Consider the following 21,528-nt stretch of genomic DNA (forward strand, 5'->3'; position numbering starts at 1 on the left):
AATGCTCTCAAGCAGGGCCATGTTGTGAACCTTGACTCTCGTCAACGATACTCTCTACTCTCTACATGGGAGCGCGATGAGTCGGGTGCAACGCCTACTTGTACATATCTACCAAGGAGTCCGGTGCAAACAGAGTTTTTGCCGTGAGCGGGGGCGGTGGGGAGGTGAGGCGAGGCAGGGGAATGGGGTCTAAGGGGAGGGCTCCTCCCAAGTTGTGGGGAGCTATGGTCACATGATGCTCGGCTGGAGAAGCCCTGCACACATACTATACTCTGGGTGTGCAGGAAACGCCTCTGGCTTTTGGATCAAAAAGGATATCTATCACACCACCCTATACTAGTATACCTCAATCATCCAGCCCTCAGCATCAAGCTTGAGAGCAAGAGCTGTCGTGCTCGGTCCTCCCTTCTCCGCTATCCCGCTGACTATAGCTTGGATTGCTGATTGTCCGGCGAAATTTCGACGATGGCGGTAAAATACTGCAGCTGATAGACCTGATGAACCTGATACCCGGCCCGCTTGAAGATCGCATCAAATTCTTGGAATGTCCTCTCAAATCCAGCTTGCATGGCAACCGAATGTAGTTGCATGGCACTGGTGACCTCCACGAAACACGATTGATCCGTCGGCTTCGTGTCTGATATCGGTCTGTTTTCGTGCCCCGGAACCGTGGGGAGAATAGGCACCAAGACCTCGTTGACCAGTAGTCTCGCCCGGGGGTTCTCCAGTAGTCGAGGCTTGAGACGATTCAGGATTGTCACACAGTCGTCGTCACTGTAATCGTGTCTGGAGAAGAGCGGTTAGTAAGTGCATGCTGTTTCCTTGCAACGCGGAAAATCCTTACAAGACTCCCCGCATGAAGTAGGCATCTGCAGGCCGTGTCTGTTCGGTGAAATAGTCGTGTACCATGATTTCGACTGTGCCAGCCTCTACCGCGCCTGGCACCATCTGATCCATGACCTAGAAGCAGATGTCGTCAGTAACTTCTTACAATCATCGTGCCCGACGTCCGTGGCTGCCTCACCGCTCGTGTCCTTGGTAATGCGGGTTCCAGATCCTGGCAGATGACGTGAAGCGAGGGCTCCTTGATCTTCAGGTGTGCCATGATTCCGCCATCGGCACATCCCATGTCGCAGACCTTAGCAGTCTTCCCCCAGCGAAGCCAGTCAAAGTGCTCGACCGTTTCGCGTGCAGACATCTCGCTCAGCCAAGGTATTCCAGCCATCAAGGTGGCCAGTTCGTCCTCGTGCTTCGGGTCGAACATATAGTCGATGATACCAACGGGCTCTCCATAAGCCTTACTGAATGCTGACTTGCGAGCATCAAAGCTGTGCATCCATTCTTTGTCTCTCATCACAGGAAGGAGGCCAACTAGGGACTTCCCCGACGTTTGAGCGCTGAAGTGCTGCGTTAGCCAGACAGTAGTCACATACGGTATGGGCATTTGCTGACTATGACTCGATCATTGCGGCACCACCCCCAGCAACCACGATTTCCCTACTCTGACGGTTGTTTTTGAAATAGGCCCCTTCCAGCTCTTCGAAAACATAGTGTGCCGTCAGTGTGCGAAGGACATTAGCTATTGAAGTTAGACATGCAATGAATTTCCACCCCGGCAGTCCCCAGCCCGAGAGAAAGAAGGACTTACATAACTTCGTCGTGTCGGTGCCCACTTTCTCTGCAATTTCGCCCGCCGTTGCCTTGCCACCCAGCTCCTCGATGGCATCGGCAACTTTGAAATGACTAACCACCGCGATCGCGGCCGGTAACGCTCCTGCAAAAGCGATCTGCAAGAGTTGCATCCGTCGAGGCACGAGCAGCGAGATCAGCTGCTGGCAGTCGGTCACCAGGCTCTGTGCCAGATTACAAACATCGTCGTCTGGTCTGTTGGGTGGATCAAAGGGACCGGAGACCTCAAGATCCAGCTGAGATAGCCGGTCACCAAGAAGGCTGACAACCTGATCACCCTTCCCACTGATGCTACTAAGGAGGTTCTGTAAAAGAGACATTGTGATCGTCTGGTAATGAGCTGATGCGAGAATAGCACCGTCTCATCGGCACCCTTGGATCAATTATCTAAAGGGTGGTGTGAGGAAGCCATGTCCTGTCACTACCCGACGAACCAATGCTAAATGCCATGCATACCCCACTGCTCCAAGACATCGGATGTGGGGGGATCCGCTGGTGACATTTGTGTGGGGAGAAAGTGGATCGAGCCCCGCATGTTGTTCCCGGCAAGGTTCCCAGCCAGTCACCGTGCCGGATTGCGGCTGGGACCATAAAGCAGAACCTGGCCGGAGTCTTTGATCTCTCTCTCTTTCAGTGACCTCTCTGAATACAGCAACGGTGTGATCATCTCTTTCATCCTTAGCCCCCGCCCTCCATGGTTTCTTCACGCGGATCAGGCCCGTCGGGCAAGGCACCTCCCAAGTCGAGTGGCATCACTGTCCTAGTGGTAGGCTGTGGAATAGGTGGACTGGCGACGGTGATTGAATGTCAGCGAAAAGGTCATAATGTGATCGCCGTCGATCAACAGCCGGAATTGCGTCCCATTGGTGAGTGACAAACCCCCCGATACCAAGTAACGCGAATGCCCTGCTCACAGCTGTCCCAGGCGACAGCATCGGCATTGCGAGCAATGCAGCGGGAGTGGTATACAAGTGGGGAGAAGGCTCTGTAGATGCAGCTCTGGCACCATTGATCAATCTTCCCGACGTAATGAACATTTGTGACTCGTCGGGCAATGTGTATGTGAAAAGTGGCATGGCAGGCTATGGTGCAGGCCACGGCTATCCATGTCACCGGGGTGAGGCGGCAATGGTCTTCTACGAGTACGCCAGATCGCTGCCCGGGGTGGAATTCCGCTTGGGCCACCGCATCACGGACTATTGGGAGACTGAAGATAAAGCTGGGATCACGATCAACGGCGAGAAAATAGTGGCCGACTGTGTCATTGCAGCCGACGGCGTCCACAGCAAAGCCCGCAAGTACGTTACTGGTGACGGTGGTGCACCTCATACGTCCGGCTACGCCATGTACCGAGCATGGTTTGATGCAGAGGAAGTCGCCGCCGACCCCGCGTCGCGCTGGATCGTCGCGGACACGGAGGGGAGAGATCGTGACAACACGTGGGTGTTCATTGGACCAGACATCCATTGCCTGCTGGGGACGGCCAAAGGAGGCAAAGAAGTTTTCTGGATGTGCACACACCAGGTAAGGAGCAGGCCAACTTGTGTTGAACTGCAGGAGAGCACTGAGGTCTAATTCGAAATGGTGTAGGACGTGTTCGACATCGGTGAATCATGGTCATTCCCGGGCAAGGTCGAAGATATGCTCAAATACGTTGCCGACTGGCCCATGCTTCCCAAACTCAAAGCCGTGGTGGAAAAGACACCGCCCGGGAGGTTGATCGACTTTAAGCTACTATGGCGAGATCCGTTGAAGACGTGGATTTCGCCCGCCGGTCGCATCATGTTGATCGGCGACGCAGCGCACCCATACTTGCCGACCTCGGGTCAAGGCGCCGGGCAGGCGATCGAAGATGCTGCCACCGTGGCCATCGCGCTCGAACTCGCTGGGGCGAAGAATGTGAAGAAAGGACTAAGGACCGCCGAGAAACTGAGGTATGTATCTAACCCAACTCCAAAATCATGTTATTTCTTCTCGACACAGTTCTCTGACGCGATAGAAACAGGTACCAACGAGCATGCAAGATCCAGCGCATGGGCATCGAAACCCGAGACGCGTGGCACAAAACCGACTGGTCGGCCGTGGGCAAGAACACCGCCATGCTGGAGATGCCTCGTCCGGACTGGATCTTTGGATTCGACTGCCAGAAGTACGCATACGACGAGTTCGACAAGGCTCTGGAAGCCGTGGAGAAGGGCACGGAATACGTACCGCACAACATTCCCCCAGATGATGTGAACCACCGAACGCAAGATTTCAGAGCCAGCGAGACTCTGGCACAACGGGCCAAGCTCACGGCGGTGGCAGTCCAGCAGGAGCTGGGCACGGCGCCAAAGAATGGCGAGTTCTTGAGAAGCAAGCTTTAGAGCTCTTTCCAGTTGCATTCAACTTCTGGCTATTTTGGCGAGCACGTACATGGGAGCGTAGGCATAGTGTGCTTGGTACCGGTCTGAGAAATGGACTGCTTCAGCTTGTATAATATGTGTCCTGGCCTGCGCAAAAGAAGATATGTTCTAGACGTCGGCGTCCGCTCAGATCGGTTTGATATCTCATAATTGCGCCCATCTTGGGCTAAATACAGCTCAATGAGGCTCGAGAGGAGTCATCCTCTTGAACTAATACCAATTTATCCTCTCTGCAAATTGGCAGGTTAACTTTTGCTACTCGAACATGAATCGGCAGCAGTAGGTCTTCATATCAGACTCTACTAAAAGGCAAATGGCTCTCAGGGATCATCATCTGATGTTACCATCTGACATAGTCTCGTGGTGGAACGATGAAGCGCGCCAGTTACTTTCTGCTGCACCGAGAGCGGTGCTCACAGACTTATTCCGTCGGAGACACCAAGAATTCTGAGCGTTTCAATTTGCGGACAGACTGTTCTTTTCAAAGAGTCAGGAAAGATGAACCCGGGAGACTTTTCATGAATTTCCGGAATGGAACGTACATGTGCGGCCCATTTATGTAATCATGAGACGACGAGGAGATCAATGGTTGATTTTCATTGTGGCTCCCAACCAACGGACACGACCGGGTCAGGGCAGGATGCCAGGAAGTCGAATTCGATGCAAGACTCATGACACGAGTGGTTCACTGAATTGCTCGTGGACGTTATCGAGATGGGATCGCATGATAGTAGCATCTGATGATGAGCATGTCAGCCACAGAAGCGAGCAGTTAGGAAGCAGCGGAGTCATACAGTTCCACACCCACGGTAGTATCAGGGTCCGATAGCACACGAGAGGTACCAGGCATGGATCAGTTTCCGGGCCGCAGCCGATATTTTGATCCTGAAGCTCTTCGGTGACCTCATTGACCAGATGTTGAAGCCTGGCTTCACCGTGTCCTGCCGGCATAGACGATAAGGTGGCCGAGTCGATCTGCTTATGATTTCGGAGCCACCAAGAAAGGATCAATGCTAAACAGGACAGAATCGTGTTAGTTGTCTGTTGGGTGTTGAAAAGAGGTATGGACAGCTGAAAGACTGATTTTGACAATCGTGCAAGGCCAACTTACCACCTTCATACGCAGCCACCAATGTATGAGCACCAAACTCCAAAGCAGCCGTCTTCTGGAGATGGGCGATGCCCAGCTTGGCGCGTACAAACCACGAGTGAGCGGCGTATAGTACAGCCTTCAGGGTCAATTTGTGCGACTGCGGGTGCGGCAATGGCGCCAGCCGACCACGACTCCGAGCAAACGTTTTTAGAGCCCGCAATTCGATCGGCATGTAGAGGTGATAGTAAGCGGAACCAAGTGGCGAGAGGCAATCGAGCAGAAGAACACTTCCATTCTTACTGGGGACTCTTAAAGCTTGGGGATGCTGTCGCCAGAGCAGCTCCCAGGACGCCAGAGTTTCTTCCATCTTCACGATGAATGATGGGTCAGGTTCCGCTTGATGTCCAGCCAACAGTCGTTCACGAAGGCAGATATGATTCAGGATGGATCCGATCACGACCAGCAAGCCAAAGGTGCTGAGCTTTTTCTGAAACGATCCGCCTGCCGAGATGATTTTGGTCATTTCTAGTATGGTGAGAACCTCCTTCTCCGGTGTCATTGCCGTCAAAGTCATCCATTCGGCGCTTGACCGTGTTTTCCACAATTCCTCGGAGCGTGGCAGTGGGATATCTGAGTCGAGGTATACCAGGAGGGCGGCCGCCGGTTGATATGAGAGGACCACGCCGCTCAGGATGGGAAGCCATCCAGCCAGTCTGCCACAGAATACGTCGTTAGAAGAATATCTGGCGAAAGGGAAATCTTCGTTCGCTGGTGCAGCTTACCGACTGCAGGTCTCTGAAGCAATCCAAGATTCCCACTCTGACGCCGGCTGATTGTCTCGTGAACCTAATCGATCCAGGTATTCTCGAAGTAGCTGAGTTTCACAGTGTCAGTCTTGCCACGCCGAGGGCAGCAGGTGAGGAGAAGGTGACGAACCGAGTTGGCTGTGGGTATTTGCTTTTCAGCACGTCGAAAATATGCCGGGTTGTCGCTATAGACGCCAAAGTGTGCACACAGCAGTAAAGCTTGTATGACTCCAATGTCTGGCGTTCTTTGGACCCCTTCTTCTTCCTGTCTTTCGATCTTTTCCGAGTCAGCTTTGCTTATTGAGGACCACCAGAATCTTCGTCACTCACACTGTGGAGGATATCGCAGCAGGCATTATACGCCATGTTGGCAAAATCGTGCTCTGAGACATGCAGGCCGCCGACGGCCAGCATGGCAAGGCACAACGCGGCTTTCAGAAGCGTTAGCTTGGGCATCAATTCTCTGGGGACAGACTCGCATACGATGACTGCCTCGGATATCAAAGGTGGCTCGGTGCACAATGGGCGTGTGCGGGTCAAAATATTCAAAGTACGCGCTGATCGTCCGGATCGTCCGTACACGAGTCGGGAATTTGAAGTCGGACGAGAGCTGTTGTCGATCGAGAGCCAACGTACGGCTTCTGAAGATGTTGATATCTTCTTGAGAGAATTGCAATACTCTGGTCGCCACTTTTTCTCGTTGGAGGTCGCCCGGGGTGCTCGCCTTTTCTGGAGAAGGGGTTACCTGTCGCGTGCAGCTCAGGAGCAGCCGAGCGGGGCCAGGGCTTGAGCGCTCTGCATTGGCCATGACGCCGGGCGTCGGAAAGAATGGCGGGATCAGCTCGACTGATTCGCAAGCAAAGTCAGGGAGGAGGGAGTCCTCCAGGAAAATGAGATCGTTTATGCTCAGATCGGTGAAATCTACGTTATACTTGTCATTCGACATCTCCCAGGACTGGGTCTGCGTTTGGTCATTCGATCCTGCTTCGCCCGGTTGTCCCTGGGCATGATGCACACGTTGTGATGAAGGGGAATTGGGGACAAGCTCGTGACGGGTGTTGGAGAATGACTGATTGGGCATTTGAGTTATCGGCAGTGTTGTGGTGGGAAGCTGACCCGGTGGTGCCATCGAGTTCAAGGGAATATGCCCGTCCACGCATGGGTGCGTCGAAGGCATCACGACTGTATCGAACATCATACTTGATCTCCAAGAAGTATCATCAGCCAAGATCGAGTCTGATGCGAAGACTGTTGGACGCACGCTTGACGAGGTTGATGACTCGGGGATCGAGGCTTGCGGTTGATATACCAACGAGTTCCTGTAAAATACAATGAGCAACGCGGCGGGCCCTTGGTACTTTCTTCAGGCAGTGTTCCAAACACGTACTCAACTCCCATGATCTGAAGCGTACTGTCCAGAGTCGAGCTGGCATCGTCGAGGGACCTGATCGAAAAGTCAGTGTCCAGTCGTCGAAGAGGTGGTCGAATGGTCAGACTCACGAGGCATGTCTGGGCTGGGATGTGTCTCCCGTCAGCGCCGAATATTGCTCGTTGTCGCGTGGTGAATGCACCTCGCGTGCATTGACTACATCCTGAGTCCCAGCCATGATACGCTGGTAGGCAGAGCATTTCTTCTTGTGCCGTTGCAAGACATCGGCGCGGCCAAAACTAGAGCCACAGGCCACACAGCCATGTGGTTTTCGATTCTCATCTATCAGGAAGTCAGTGAACCACGGCCGAGGCATGCTACTTCGTGTCGCACACGCAGCGGCGACCTACGCGAGGTGAGATGACGTCTGAGGTGTTCCCCTCGAACAAAGCTCTTGGGACAATAGTGGCAGCCATAGGAGCGAGTTTTCTGATTGCTGTCTCCTGAACCTGACGGCATCAGTCCATTAGGCTTGTGGGCGGGCGGCTCATCAGACGTACTGTTTTGGGCCATGGTCAAGCTAAGTCCAGCCGGGGCCGGTCGCCTGCAAGGACAACGGGCGCCACTACAGCGATGTGTACGCCAGAGGGAAAATGGGGGTTAGGTCGACGGAGTTGTTGTGGGATGAGCAGCAGAAAGGCCGTTGTTCAGAAAAGAGGTTGAAAGACATCGGGCGCTGTGGCCAGAAGTTTCGCCCAGGCCTTGACTGGAAAAGGGCGAGTCACGGGGGTTGCCACCCCCGCCCCCGTAGCTTTTTCATTAGCGTCTGTATTGTCCATGCACATGCAGCCGGTCAATGCTTCAGTCCCGGAAGAGGATCCCTGTGGATTCGATATCGAGACCGTCTGATTCACCCCACGTAAGCAAGCACATGTGTGTAAACATTCTGCTGATCATTGACTGCCTTTCACGTTGTTTCCACCATGTTACTCGGCAGGTATCCGCGTCAAAGTCGCTTATACACGCGTATCCAGTAGTCCAGAAGGCAGCTGTAGCTTCAATTCTCTGCCTCTCCACGTCCCATGGTGTGGGCAGCTCGGCACGTGATCTCTGTTCGTCGGATCGGAGGAGGCCGGATCGCGACACGGATGTGACAACGGGTTTACCCCAAGTCGACGTCCCCATAATTCTGAGAATGAGCAGCTGTGAAGCCTCCTCTCCCCGGGGCCCCTTCAAGCCGAGTCCGAAGTACGGAGTAGCCAGCTGCGAGCCCTCATCACGTGATGATAAATATGCCAAGATTAGTCTATCCGCACTCATCGACTTAGCGGATGGCAGTTCACGTCGACAGGACCAACTCAAGCGGTTCGCAACACTTTTCTACACTCCTTAGATGTCACACAAGCAGTCTTCGGCGAGCTGAGCCAACGCCAGCGACGTCGGCGGCCTCCCGTGGGTGTCACGTGGGCATTACCAGCATCTTATCATTCAGGATTCTAACCGACGGTGATCTGAATTCCATTCTTTGATTATCCCTAGTCTCTCTCCATGTCTCCTAACAAGCTACGAAGGTGCCACATCAGTGTGCTACTGTGTCGCTCCATGCATGTCTCGAATCCCCAGATACGGATGCTTCATCCAGTAAGCCCGAAGCTTTTTCCCGTACAGGTAGAAGGGGATAGCAAACAGCGTGATGGCGGCTTGAATCCCACCAGCGATTCCAAAGACCGTCTTGGGTCCCGCAGAGTCGTACCATGGCACGAAAAAGTATCCCATTCCAAAGGGGAAGAAATTCTTGATGGCGAAGAGCACTACCTGGCTCTCGACAGCATACATCCGATGGGCATCGAGGAGATAGGCAATGCCCGAGATGTTGACAATCAGACTGCCGCAATAAGTTATTCCAAAGAAGACGACGAGGCCTGGCCAAGCAATCTGATCCTGGGCACCCCAACCCCAGCCGATCCAGCCGATGAGATAAATGACGACTCCCGGGAGCATGTAAAATAGCCGGAACTCGGGCTCGTAGATGTTCCGATTGCGTCTGGTGAGCCATTTGACAAAATGATCATTGGTGCCGCCCAGTAGCATGCCGAACACGGCCCCGACCCATGGCGCTATCCAGATGTTCCCTGCTGCGTTCGCCGAAAAGTTGTACGGAGGCGGGATCAGAAGGGCTGCTGAGGTAAAGGCGATACCGACGGGCCACGACAGGGTCAAACCCGACAAAGCAACCCAAAAGATGGTGGGATGGAAGGTCAAGGCCAGCGTCCGCCAGATCAGGGTCAACGGCTTGAGATTGCTGACCCTGCCCGAGTAGAGGTTGAGTTGTCGCAGGTAGGATTTCTTGGGAGGAGACTGTGCATCTGGAACAGCGCCGGCATGGTCGGTCTTGGCAACCTCTTCATGCACGTGTTCCAGGATTTCTTGCTCATCCTGGTGAGCGAGAGCATCCACATGCTCACGGGGATAGGCGCATTCGGCGAACAAGAAGAAAATAGCGAGCGTCATGATTGCCTCGGCAATCGCCAGCCCGCCAAAGCACCATCTCAGCCCGTATCGGGTGGCGATCTGAGTAGCCAAGGGTGTGCCCAAGGTGACACCGGTCTGAGAGCAGAACAAGAAGATGGCCACGCGCTTGCCACGTTCATGGACGAAGAACAAGTCAGGCACGATGGCCAGGCCGTTCCCTTCGAACATGGCCTGTCCGGCACCCGAGAGGATTCGTGCCCCGAGCAACGACTTGTAAGAGCTGGCGCACGCGGCCCACGCATCAGACACCACCAACAAGAGACCTGACACGACGAACAAACCTCTCTTGCCAAAGGCACGTGCGAGGGCGCTGTCGACGTAGGAAAAGATGGCGACCATCAGCGTCATGTAAGAGCTGAGTTGGGCGATGGCGTTGATGCTCACGCCGTACTCTGCCGCCAGCTCGACGGTCACCGGAGACAGCATCGGTCCGTGGATCAGCGACAAGATGGCGGTGACCAGGATCACCACATATGAGGCATCGCGGTGCCACTGTGACCAATTTAAGGGATCGTACGGGTCGTCAGTTGGCTGTGGAGCCAGGACGACTTTCCCATCCGGCGAATGTTTGAGGTGCACCGTCGTATGTCGGTCGGTTGGGTCAATGGTATTGTCGTCGAACAACTGAATCGTGCCTTGCACGACATCCTGCTTGGGTTCCAGAACCCCGAACCCCATTTTCAATGATGGCTGTTCAAAGAATCAAGATGTTGGCGGAAAGAATGTGGACTCTGACCAGCTTCTAACCGCTGGCGATTTCAACAAGGCACAGGCTGGTCTTATAGACTTGAGCCCCGCGTGGGTGCAATGGCCTGTCACTGCAGCCTGATATCGACTATCCTACGATGGTGTTGAAGACATCTCCTCTACGGCCATCCGAGTCCGGGAAATTTGCTTGGCGCAATTTGCCTGCCCCGGGTTGTCAGCTCTCTGGTGGGGATAAGCTCGACGTGATGGTCGTTCACCATGGGGAAAGCCCAGTCTGGACTATTGTGAGCAGTCTCTTCAACGGTGATAAGACCGTAGTCACACCGGACGCAGCGAAGCTGGCAGTGTGAGAGGACTTCTTTGCGATGGCTAGGTGCTTGGCTAGTACTAATGTGTCTATAGACCACCCCTGTATATGCGGCTCAAGCCTGGTGCCTTAGCGGAATCCTATATCAACGCATTCCCTAGTCCGCCAGGGAGGACAATATATGGCATGTGACCGCCAAGGTAAGGCAAGCCAACGAATCCCAGTCTCACGAGTCATTTCATTCGTATCATTGCTCGTGGAGAATAACACAACAACTTTCTTGGAATGAACTTGAGGCGTCACAGTCCATACTCAACAAGCCCGTCGGTGCTTCTTCTCCTCGGCCTCTTTGTTTTCAGGTTCTCAAGGTAAAAGAAAGCTACTATTGCCGGTAACCCTCGATGCAGAAGCAAAGACGTCAACAGATACATATCGTGCCAAGAGCAGACAGAACCCCATGGTCGTGTCCGATTCGTAAGCCGTTGCCCTCTACCCCACAGCATCTGACCAGGGCCGGGTTTCGCAGCTCGTTAAGCCCCGGTATTGTGGGGTTAGTGGGGTAAAGTGGGTGCTGATTCCTCCAGAGTCCACCGTCATGCATCGGAAGAGTGCCTCACACTGACTACCTAGCGCAAGCCGTCCACACTCCGCCCTGATATTACCAATCCATCAGGACGGTTGTTGGAGAGGTCGCGTATAGAGATGCCCGCCGCGTGTCGAACTTACTGTAGGTATATGTCGGCAAAGGAGCTTCCCAAAACTCAGAGTGCCGATATCGCCCTAATCATTGTATTGTGAAAGAAACGCCAATGGAATACAGCATGTGATCCTTTGTCTTTGGAATTATACAAGTCCTGAGAGAGACAGGCACGTAAGTTCAACATTCAAGCCGCTTGAACGACCAGGATAGTCGTAGTCGATCTGCAGACGTTGCCGTAATATACTTCAGCATAGTCAGCAGATTTCCACAACGAATAAAATAGTAGACGTGAGCACCAGTCTCGGAGTGATTGCCGGCGTATGAAATTGTGGACGTGTTGCTGCTTCTGCTGGACAGCTTTGCTTTGCCCTCGGTTTCCCGCCAAGTACTAAGCAATTCATTCAGAGATCACAACCAGTCATCTCCAGCCACGATGGCGAAACCGCTTCCAACCAAAACGGCCAGATACGTTTTGAATCAGAACCAGAGCTTCCAGGACCTCACCCTAGAACATGACGTTGAGATACCCGAGGTGGACGACTACGGCTGTTTGGTGCAGATCGAAGCAGTGTCGTTGAACGATCGGGATTTGATCATTGCAAATGTACGAGTCCTGTCCTTGGCACGTCTTGGAAGAAATACGGCGGGCTCTTGATGCCTGCTGGTATAGAGCGTAGTTTGTCACTCGGGCTGACTCGAGCACGTTTATAGGGCAAATATGCCTTTCCATGTCATTTGCCTCGTATTCCTGGCTCGGAGGCGTCGGCCATTGTACTGGCTACGGGTTCCAAAGTCAGTCAATTCCAGGTCGGGGATCGAGTGTGCACGCAGTTCCGACCCACGCACCAAGCAGGCCGGATCCAGGCAGCCGACCTGTGGGTTGGGCTCGGCGCGCAGGTGGACGGCACATTGCGCCAGTACGCGGTGTTTCCTGAGACATGGCTGGTCAAGGCGCCGGCTAATCTCACCGCGATCGAGGCTAGCACGCTCAGCTGTGCCTGGGCGACGGCCTGGAATGTGCTGTTTGGCTTGTAAGATCGTGCTCTGAAGCTGGGTGACTATGTGCTGACCCAGGGCACGGGCGGGGTGAGCATCGCCATCGTCCAAATCGCCGTCGCTGCCGGGGCGATTGTGATTGCACCCACGTCTTCCGACGAAAAGGCCCAAAGGCTGAAGAAACTGGGCGTGAGGCACGTCATCAACTACAAGAGCGATCTCAACTGGGGCGAAACAGCCAAAGGCTTGACACCCGGAGGGCTCGGGTGGATGTGGTCGTCGAGCTTGGGGGGCCCACAACCACGCGCCAGAGTCTGACGGCGGTCAAGCCTGAAGGCGTCATCAATGTCATTGGGTTATTGGGAGGCGTGGAAGCGGAAAAGACGCCAAACATGTTAGATGCACTGCCTCATGCCTGCATTGTCCGTGGCAGCGCCGTGGGCAGCCGACTGTTGTTCCGGGATATGAATCGCGCCATCGAGGCGTGTAGCATACCAATCATCGTGGATGAAAAGGTCTTCGAGTGGGAGGAGCTGCAAGAAGCATACCAGTACATGTGGGATCAGAAGCGTTTTGGCAAGGTTGTAGTGAAGGTTGCGCCGTCATAGAGGCCCAGAGCACCTGACCCGATGAGACGGAAGCTTGCGGCAAGAGAAATTTCGGCGAGAAGACCATTGTTGTCAACCAGTTTCTGGACATCTTAATGCATAGAGTAGTGTTGTGGGGCTAAGGTGTTGCTGTCGGTCAAAATCAAGCATCTTCCCTTCAGAAGAGTGGCAAGACCGGGCGTCGCAGAATGTGGGGTCAAGGTCCCTGGTGGGTTGAAGCCGTGTGCGGCGCGAACCTCCACTTGAGAAGAGGTCAGTCATGATGTATTTGTGAGACCCCGCCTCAGGCACGTACAGTACTCTCCAGCGAACATCTTTCCTAGTCAGGCCGAGGCTCCCCCACAGAAGTACTCGTGAGTCCTCGTCAATATCATTTTGGATGTCCCTTAGTTGCTGTTGCTACCACCAATTGGAACTTGGCCCGAGAAGCAGGAGACTCGCTCAGCACGATGTCCTTTGTACCAACAGAGCGTGCCCGGGCTCTGTCGACCGACAAGGTGAGAACATGCAAGCACGTATCTGCTGAGGCGCCTCCGCTAACAGCCAGTAGCGTAAGGCTGAGATCATCATTGTCGGTGCTGGGGCAGTTGGGTTGCTCACAGCCCTCAAGCTTGGAAGAGCGGGCATAGATACGATCGTGCTGGAGGCATACAATGACATCCTCCGAGCCCCTCGGGCGATTGCGTGAGGAGGCCCAATTCCCATCAAAGCTGTTCGTCAAGACTGACGAGCACACATAGCTACATGCCCGTAGTGGTCAAGGAACTGCAGAAGCTCGGCATCTACGACAGGCTTAAAGCCATCGGAGAAGTCAACAATCGGGGTGTCACCTGGAGGAGTCAAGCGGGCGAGGAGTACGCGTACTTTGATCCTGAGCAGGAACGCCTTACTCTCGGTCAAGACAAGGTCGCCCTTGCGGTCCTTGGCGTTTTGAAAGAAGAATGTCCGACCGTCCAAGTGATCTTCGGCCAACGCGGTGTGGGACTTGAGCAGGAGACTGGGGCGGTCAGGGTGATGACGACTGGTGATGAGGGTGAGTGCAAGATCTATCGACTGTGAGCCTACGCCTGGCGAGAAAGACTCTAATGCGGACCAGAGGATCATATCTGGGAGGCGAAATTCGTCTTGGGCTGCGACGGGGCCAACTCCAGCGTCCGGCGCATGTCTATGATTCCCTTTGAAGGCTTTACCTGGAAAAACTTTCGCTTCACCGCGGTCGACGTGGATTACGACTTCGTCGGCCATTGCGGCTTTCCTCAAGCAAACATGGTCGTGGATCCGGAAGAATGGGCTGTCATTGCGAAGACAGGAAATGGAAACATCTGGCGTGTCTGCTATGGTAGGCACCCAACCTCTCGGTGAATGACTCTGGAGAGGAGACTTGGCTAACTGTGCTTCGTACCAGGCGAACGGCCTGAGCTCTCCCTGGACAAGAAGGAAATGAACGACCGTGCCCATGGTCGCATCATGGGCTTTCTGAAACCTATGAACAAGGACGGCATCTTCGACTACAAAATCACCCGTCTAAGCCCATATTGGGCCCACCAGAGATGTGCAACGACATACCGCAAGGGTAACGTGCTTCTCGCTGGGGACGCGGCGCATAGCAACAATCCCGTGGGAGGTCTGGGTCTGACCGGAGGAATTTTGGATGCGGTTGTCTTTGGCAATGCGCTCATCCGACACCTTCGAGGAGGCGAGCCGGATGAAATTATCACCAAGGCGGCAGAAGCCCGACGGTCGACATGGCTCAGTTTCATCAACCCAACTTCCCAGACCAATTTCCGACGGCTGTTTTCAGTGGAAGACGCGGACGCTTCCGAGAGAGAGGCATTCTTCAAAAAGTTGAATCAGGCGGACGAACAATTTTTGGCGGCTGCTAGATCGCATACGAATCTCTTGCCGGACGATTTCGAGCCCGTCGAGACAAAGATCCTACATGCCCACATCTAGATCTCGGGGTCCAAAGAATTCACTTCTATATACTAGTAGCTAAAGACAGAATCTAATTGAGCCACTGTTTGATCCAAGTGTTCACAATCGCGGCCGTCTCTTCCGGGGCCTCTTCGGGCAGAAAATGTCCTGCGCCGTCGCCGATGGGTTTGGTCTCCAGCGTAGTCGATTCGTCGCACCACGCTTTCCATGTAGCCTCGACGTCGTAGGCCGCTCCGAGGTACGCCTCGGAGTAAACCACCAATGTAGGAATTCGGATTTTGTTGCCGACCTTTTGATCCTGTCTCTGGAGGTCGTCGTCTTCCAGTGCTCCTGCACGGTAATCTTCACAAGAAGCTCTGACCACGGCCTCCTTGTTGAAATGATGACAGTAGACCTCTAGGTCCTCGGGGTTCAGGAGCCGAGCCCTCCTTTTCTCGTTGCTGCCAGCCCACCGATGGATCAGTTCGGAGCACCACAAGCCACCGCCACGGCTGGTGATGAGCTTCGTCGCAATCTCCACGTTGGCCAGGAACGTCCAGTGGAACCTGGACGCCGCCATTCGGGGAATCGTCAACGTGTCCCATTGGGCGGCCGTGGGCACGATGTCGAGAAGGATCACCGAGACGATATCAAAGGAGGAGATGTCTGCGGCATCAACGGCCAGCCGATGGCAAACGCGTGCGCCTCGATCGTGCCCTGCGATAATGATTTTCTGGCGCTCGCTTCCCCGGTCCGGCAGACTTTTCTCCAATGCTTCCAAGATCGTGTTGCCGACCGTTCGTTTGTCATGCGTCGAGCTATTGGCTGTGCTCTCGCCGTAGCCTGGAAGCTGCACGTGAAGTTGAAACCTTCGCGTCAGTGTCCACGCGGTATCTGATTCCAAAGGCGACCAAGATCAAGACCTACATCTGGAACGAAGAGGGGGAGATGAGAAGGCAGTAAAGGGATCAGCTAGCAATTCATGTGTCAGCCGAGTGGGTTTCGTTTAGATGGCCTTGTCCAAGGTCGTACCCAGCGAAATCTGTGTGACATTGATCATGGTCAGGCAACACGATTATCATCAGGCCAGCCAACGTACATGTAGCTCCTGGAGGAGTTAGCGACCCGGGACAGCCAGAGCTAGAGCAGCGACCAGCGAGCAGACTCACGACTGAGGATACCCATGTAGAAGCACAAGAATGACATCACCCGCCGTCACGCTGCTCAATCCTCTTGCGTGGAAGTTGATAGCGGCGGCCCCAGTCGTTGAGATTCTGCGGGGAGACCGGTAGAAGTCTCGCGCGTTGGTCGCCATCTGGTAAGTACAGGAGACTCTTGCAGTGCACGATAGCATGCAGCCCAGCGAATTTGGCAAGCTACGTGTGGTTCTCGAGATTGCTTTTTCATTGAATGTAAGGTACATTTCCCCCTTGATCTCTGAGCCATGTGGGGAACTCAGGGTCCCGGCGGGGTTGTACGATGTGATCAACGCCCTGGATGGTGTCGCTAAGGGTCCTGTTCTACCTTAATCAGAAACTCTTTGGCCTCGGTTCGTCTCTCCGCTTGATCTGTACTGTATGTACTTTGGTGTGCTAGCTCGACCTCCAAAGATCATGCTGCACACAACACCATCAAGATCAAACCATGGCTTGTAACGAGTGTCGGCAGCAAAAGGTACTTTGCTGGTGTATTTCCCTCCGTCTTGCAGGAACTCATTGACCTGGCATAGGTAAAGTGTGACCGTCACGAGGTATTTCCCAACTCATGCTCCCGCTGTCGCCGAGCTGGGGTTCAGTGTGTCTACTCGAAGCACTTCCGGCGACAACGACGTCCCAAGTCAGTCCCCTCCCCTGTTTTGCTCTGCCAGGATATCCCCGTTGAACCATGATCCAGGATTTCCGAGCTGCAGAGTCAGATAGAGAGTCTGCAAAAGCGGTTGAGCGGTTCGCCGGGCGATGCCTCTGTCCCAGACCAAGTACATGAAGCGATTCTCCCTCCAGCCACATTGATGGCCCCGATCACAACTATCACTCAAACAAGCAGTGCACCACTTCAAGGACAGAAGTCTGCCAAAGGCACGCCGCAAACTTCCACATCACCTTCGGTTCCGGTGCCTATCGACCATGAACCCGTGCGGAGTTTCATATCGACGGCGCCCCCGATGCAACGGACGTTACCTCAAAGCATAGACGAGCTTCGAGTTACCGCCTGGGACATTGACCAATGTTTCGCCATGTAAGTCAAGAAACCTGATGTGAACGGCATGCCACTAAACAAACGACTGTGCACAGCTTCAAACAACACTGCATGACTTATGTGCCCATGATCGAGACCCTGATGGACCCCAACGAATGCCACCGCCGGTCCGCACTCCTGTTCTGGACAATAGTGGCTGTTGGTTCACGCAAATACAGCGAAAACCCAACTTTGATCATCCTACTTGGTCCCAAAGTGTCCAACCTGGCAAAACTGTCTCTGTTTGCACAGGAACCTGTTCTCCTGAACATACAAGCTTATCTTCTACTGTGCTCGTGGCCAATGCCTTTTGAAGCATTGAGCAATGATATAACACCCATTCTCGCAGGGGTGGTCTTACAACTAGCTACAACCATCGGACTGCACGTCTCGGGCGTTGGACAAGAATTTGCACGAGACCGGGTGAGTCCCGATCTCACCTACCGTGTTGAACGAGGTCGGTTGTGGACGGCATGTGTGATTGTTTCACAGAGGTGCGTGCTGTCTTCACCATCCCACTCTCTCTCACAGGCGTGTTACGGCCATGCTGAACTTTGGCAGGATCGTCACCGTGAATGGAACACCACCATTGGTGATTCCCGACACCTATGGCGACGACTCTAAGGAATTGATTCCTTTCGTAACACCAAGTTTGCATTTCCAAAAGCAAGTCAGTCAGTTTCTCAGCATGACCATTCTCTACATCCAAAACCATGCACTGCACAAGCCCGGAGATGTACTACCTCATATTCTGGATCCAATCATCTCTTCTGCCGTTGATCGCTTGGTGATACTAGAGGCCGACGCAACGGAGCCGCTAGGCATGTCCAGCCTCCAGGGAAGATGTCGATGGTCTTCCCACCCTTGAGACAGATATGCTAACACGAACAGACCGATTCTACGCTTTGTCGGCACAACTACACCTTCTGAACTTCCACCTGTTCAAACGTCGAACTACGATCGCCGATGCAACACTACTGGCCATGCACGACCTGGCTTGCCGGACAGTCGAGCTCGCCATCGATGTGGATTCGACCCTCCAAATGGCCGAATATGGCCCCGTGTACATCACCAAATTCCTGCACAGCGCCGCTATCACACTATTACGGTTGAAGAGAAGCGCCATCGCCCCGAGGAGTGATCTGGGCCGCGGCCAACGCGCGTTCTTTGCAGTGATCAATTATCATAAACGACACGCCGTGCGGCCCGACGATGCCTTTGCTCGATTCAGCATCATCCTGACGCAACTTTGGTCCAGCACCAATATCTTCCAGTACTCGGACGGCGTGGTGGACAGCCTGCGAGTCCGAAGCAAGGCCCGTTTGGGCATGAGTATGGTGTACGACTGCTTCTGGTGGTGGCGGCAGGAATTCGGTGGACAAAGCAGTGTCTATGGAGATCACAACGGTATGAGCTTGCTCTGTTGATTCTTCTTGAACCCTCGCGCATGAACTGACTCGGTCTCTAGCGGACGACAATGCCAACTTCAATCTTGACCACTTTACTCCGTTTTGGGATAATAATAATCTGGACTTGATCAATCTGGATTCTGCGGGCCCGATTCCAGACCTCGAGTGGCCGTTGTTTGACAAATTTTGCACCGAGAGCTGGCCGAGTATCGATCTCTGTACAATCATGCCGAGACAGTGAAATGACACAAGAAACGTACAGCTGATTAAGAGCAGGGACATTGAGGATCGCTCGGGGTAAATCAGGGGGACAGAACGTGCGACCAGACTTGGTGTTCATGGAAAAGCCATATACAAGCAGTCAACCATTGTGACAGCGGCATCAATAACATTGGCGAGCAATGCGTCTCGCAGGAATACATGCTCCTCTTCGGGATGTTAAACTCGTCAAATTGCCTAGTTATAATGCTTCAACTTGATCCCCGCAATCGTCTCTTCCTGTATGCCGCCACCTTTGCCCTTGCCCTTGAACAGGTCCGTCTGTCCGTATGCACCAATACGAGCAGATCTGTACATCTTGGACGTGGGCTCAGTGCCGGGCTCGAATTTCCTCGGCACACCAGCCTCGCGAAGCACGCTGGACTCTTCCAACAGAGTATTGATGGTGACCTCGTCGTTGGGGACCACAAAGTAGAACAACCCACAACGGTCCTGGTTGCGCTGGTCCGGTGGTGGTTGACATACGCGATGGATCGTGGCTTTGTAGTATCCACCCGTCCACCATTCCATCATTTCACCGGCATTGACAACGATGGCGCCGGGGACGTAGGGGACCCACCGCCACTTGCCGGTGAAGTGGTCCATGAGCTGTAGCGAGGCCATGGGCTGGCTGAAGAGCATGGTCACCGAGCCGAAGTCGCAGTGTCCCTTGAGCCACACGCCGCCTGTCTTGTCCATATCCTCCGACTTGTGGCTGTGGAAGTACATCATATACCGGAACCACGAGTCGTCTGCGACGTCGTATTGGTGTAGTTTGACGAAGAAGTCTTCTGGCAGGTCTAGCGAGATGGCGAACAGGGTCAGTAGCCGGAACAGGATCTCTTTGTGGACAAAGTCGTTCAGCTCCTGGACCTCGTCCTTGAACGGGCTGAAGGTCGAAGGGTGTTCACGCAAGCTCAGGTCTCGATTCCAGTTGTACTGCTCAATCTGATCCCGGACGCCTTGGTCGATCTGCCAATAGTTGCGGAGCTTGAAGCCTTGGTAGCTGCCGTCTTGCTTCATTCTGCCTTCGAGGCGCTGCTTTTCTTCCAATGGAGTCTTGGTGAGCACGTGGTGGCCAATGTCGACTTGTCGATCGATTTGCTCGATCGAGATGCCGTGATTGACTACCACAAAGAAGCCCTGTGTACGCATAGCATGCTTCAGCTCGTCGGCGAGCTTTTTGCGGGCTTGAGGGCCATTGTCGTACGTGGAAAGGTCTAACGTGACCAGCTCTGCGTACTCCAACTGCTCGGATGTGGGTTTGACCGGCACGAATTTCTCAATATCGGGTTTGGTGATGGAGGACGGCATCTTGGTCGCGTGGTGATTGTCAGGGATGGCTGCAGCGGTTTGGTTACGAGATTGAGAACTCCTTGCAATGGGCTCTGACGAGATCTGTTCTTGTTTGGCCTCCCTTGAAGAAAAAACATGCTGGACCTGCTTCTTAAAGGTTGGCTTACATGCCACCAAGCCAGTGAGGACTCCGTGGCCGGGAGCGAGATGTGGGGTCACATGTGTGCGAGTCTCGGAAAATGCGGACATCGGGCACGCGGCAGCACAATAACAGCAGGGGAGCGAGGCTCGCAGAGCCCGATGCGACCCTGAACAGCCCTTTCTCCCGGCTCCTGGGTCATCCGGACGCGGATGCACGACAGTGTCTGTGCAGGACAAAGGCCGGGAGGCCGTAGACGGCGCAAGTTTAGCTTTGCGCGAGATTCACGCTCAGGAAAACCCGGCACCGCTACTATTTCACGGCCTCTTCTCGGAGCGATTGAAGCAAAGCTATTGTCTGTGTGGTTGACATGGGGATTGATACTCCATGGTTTCCATTCTACACTTTTCTGCTCGAGAAAGGCAAGCAAGACCTTCAACGAGAGGCGCGTATGCCAATGTATTTTGAAGTGTATCACAACGTAAAAGAAGCACTTCCGCACGATGCGACAGGACGGAGGGTTACCGGACTGCAACTGACATCTGTTCTGCTTCACGAACCACACGTTCTCCATCTCGAGTGGTGCACCAGGGTCGGCGAGAGAGAATTCGAATCTCCTGACCAATTCCGGGACGACTTTGGCAATCTCCATCAGACTGATGTTCTTGCCGATGCAGGTCCTTGAGCCGGCGCCGAACTGCAACGCGACAAATGTTAACTCGAGGTTGATGACCTGATAGATGAGTAGCAGAGCACCTACCGAGAGGAAACAACTCTCCATCTGCGCGCTTCTTTCTTTGCTCTCAAGCCATCTCGCCGGTCGAAACTGTTCCGCATCCTGTCCGAATATATTGGGGTTTGCATGTGCCACCCAGGAGTTGACGCCGAGGACGGTCTACAGGTCTGTGTCAGTATACAGTAGACGCAAGAAGGCGGTCCCGTGAACCTACCCCTGCGGGAAATACGACGCCATTGACTACAGCTCCCTCGTTCGGTACCACCCGTGTCAACGGTAGACCTGCAGCCGGATGCATGCGTAATCCTTCTTTGATACACGCTTGCAG

At 53.9% G+C, this 21,528-nt stretch overlaps 7 protein-coding genes across 9 annotated transcripts; 3 read left to right on the forward strand and 4 right to left on the reverse strand.

Annotated features, from left to right (window-relative positions):
* Positions 1 to 334: 334 nt before the first annotated feature.
* PV10_05456 (uncharacterized protein) lies at positions 335 to 2,278 on the reverse strand. Its single transcript, XM_016370129.1, has 5 exons — positions 1,649 to 2,278; positions 1,453 to 1,579; positions 1,025 to 1,397; positions 845 to 960; positions 335 to 786 (listed from the first exon to the last, which is right to left on the reverse strand). The coding sequence occupies exons 1-5, from the start codon at positions 2,007 to 2,009 to the stop codon at positions 426 to 428; spliced, it is 1,338 nt and encodes a 445-aa protein (XP_016222422.1). The 5' UTR covers positions 2,010 to 2,278; the 3' UTR covers positions 335 to 425.
* A 105-nt stretch (positions 2,279 to 2,383) lies between these two features.
* PV10_05457 (uncharacterized protein) lies at positions 2,384 to 4,055 on the forward strand (the record flags this gene model as incomplete). The annotated part of the gene is made up of 4 exons (XM_016370130.1): positions 2,384 to 2,555; positions 2,615 to 3,213; positions 3,280 to 3,623; positions 3,695 to 4,055. The coding sequence occupies 4 exons, from the start codon at positions 2,384 to 2,386 to the stop codon at positions 4,053 to 4,055; spliced, it is 1,476 nt and encodes a 491-aa protein (XP_016222423.1).
* Positions 3,986 to 8,151, reverse strand: PV10_05458. Of its 3 annotated transcripts, XM_016370132.1 has the most exons (13): positions 7,923 to 8,151; positions 7,773 to 7,871; positions 7,494 to 7,704; positions 7,381 to 7,437; positions 7,255 to 7,312; positions 6,477 to 7,198; positions 6,324 to 6,424; positions 6,124 to 6,270; positions 5,970 to 6,061; positions 5,206 to 5,900; positions 4,889 to 5,107; positions 4,637 to 4,831; positions 3,986 to 4,571 (listed from the first exon to the last, which is right to left on the reverse strand). In XM_016370132.1, the coding sequence occupies exons 3-12, from the start codon at positions 7,498 to 7,500 to the stop codon at positions 4,764 to 4,766; spliced, it is 2,166 nt and encodes a 721-aa protein (XP_016222425.1). In that variant the 5' UTR covers positions 7,501 to 7,704; positions 7,773 to 7,871; positions 7,923 to 8,151; the 3' UTR covers positions 3,986 to 4,571; positions 4,637 to 4,763. The 3 variants fall into 3 exon arrangements, with proteins under 3 accessions (XP_016222425.1, XP_016222424.1, XP_016222426.1); XM_016370131.1 differs by having other exon boundaries at positions 6,477 to 7,312; XM_016370133.1 differs by lacking the exon at positions 7,923 to 8,151 and having other exon boundaries at positions 6,477 to 7,437; positions 7,773 to 7,911.
* A 5,374-nt stretch (positions 8,152 to 13,525) lies between these two features.
* On the forward strand, positions 13,526 to 15,166 carry PV10_05459 (uncharacterized protein; the record flags this gene model as incomplete). Its single annotated transcript, XM_016370134.1, has 5 exons — positions 13,526 to 13,710; positions 13,764 to 13,897; positions 13,954 to 14,246; positions 14,310 to 14,552; positions 14,619 to 15,166. The coding sequence occupies exons 1-5, from the start codon at positions 13,663 to 13,665 to the stop codon at positions 15,164 to 15,166; spliced, it is 1,266 nt and encodes a 421-aa protein (XP_016222427.1). The 5' UTR covers positions 13,526 to 13,662.
* A 52-nt stretch (positions 15,167 to 15,218) lies between these two features.
* On the reverse strand, positions 15,219 to 16,442 carry PV10_05460 (uncharacterized protein; the record flags this gene model as incomplete). The annotated part of the gene is made up of 5 exons (XM_016370135.1): positions 15,219 to 15,977; positions 16,055 to 16,099; positions 16,160 to 16,169; positions 16,227 to 16,235; positions 16,297 to 16,442. The coding sequence occupies 5 exons, from the start codon at positions 16,440 to 16,442 to the stop codon at positions 15,219 to 15,221; spliced, it is 969 nt and encodes a 322-aa protein (XP_016222428.1).
* Positions 16,443 to 16,771: 329 nt separating this feature from the next.
* Positions 16,772 to 19,195, forward strand: PV10_05461 (uncharacterized protein; the record flags this gene model as incomplete). Its single annotated transcript, XM_016370136.1, has 7 exons — positions 16,772 to 16,801; positions 16,857 to 16,963; positions 17,021 to 17,362; positions 17,419 to 17,856; positions 17,924 to 18,183; positions 18,254 to 18,769; positions 18,831 to 19,195. The coding sequence occupies 7 exons, from the start codon at positions 16,772 to 16,774 to the stop codon at positions 19,010 to 19,012; spliced, it is 1,875 nt and encodes a 624-aa protein (XP_016222429.1). The 3' UTR covers positions 19,013 to 19,195.
* PV10_05462 (uncharacterized protein) lies at positions 19,140 to 21,498 on the reverse strand (the record flags this gene model as incomplete). The annotated part of the gene is made up of 3 exons (XM_016370137.1): positions 19,140 to 20,446; positions 21,025 to 21,359; positions 21,415 to 21,498. 3 exons carry the CDS (start codon positions 21,496 to 21,498, stop codon positions 19,228 to 19,230), a joined length of 1,638 nt encoding a protein of 545 aa, XP_016222430.1. The 3' UTR covers positions 19,140 to 19,227.
* Between the last annotated feature and the right edge of the window lie 30 nt (positions 21,499 to 21,528).

Source organism: Exophiala mesophila, assembly GCF_000836275.1.
Source record: "Exophiala mesophila strain CBS 40295 unplaced genomic scaffold supercont1.4, whole genome shotgun sequence".
In the NCBI taxonomy this organism is placed as follows: domain Eukaryota; kingdom Fungi; phylum Ascomycota; class Eurotiomycetes; order Chaetothyriales; family Herpotrichiellaceae; genus Exophiala; species Exophiala mesophila.

Excerpts from the sequence above, each read along its gene's own strand:
- PV10_05458 (XM_016370131.1), bottom strand. Across the intron at positions 7,705-7,772 it reads CAGACGTCATCTCACCTCGC|ATGAGAATCGAAAACCACAT; the intron begins GTAGGTCGCCGC and ends ACTTCCTGATAG. Across the intron at positions 7,313-7,380 it reads CTTCAGATCATGGGAGTTGA|GAACTCGTTGGTATATCAAC; the intron begins GTACGTGTTTGG and ends TGTATTTTACAG.
- PV10_05456 (XM_016370129.1), bottom strand. The coding sequence starts at position 2,009 with ATGTCTCTTTTACAGAACCTCCTTAGTAGCATCAGTGGGAAGGGTGAT. Across the intron at positions 961-1,024 it reads CATTACCAAGGACACGAGCG|GTCATGGATCAGATGGTGCC; the intron begins GTGAGGCAGCCA and ends ATCTGCTTCTAG. Across the intron at positions 787-844 it reads TACTTCATGCGGGGAGTCTT|ACACGATTACAGTGACGACG; the intron begins GTAAGGATTTTC and ends GCTCTTCTCCAG.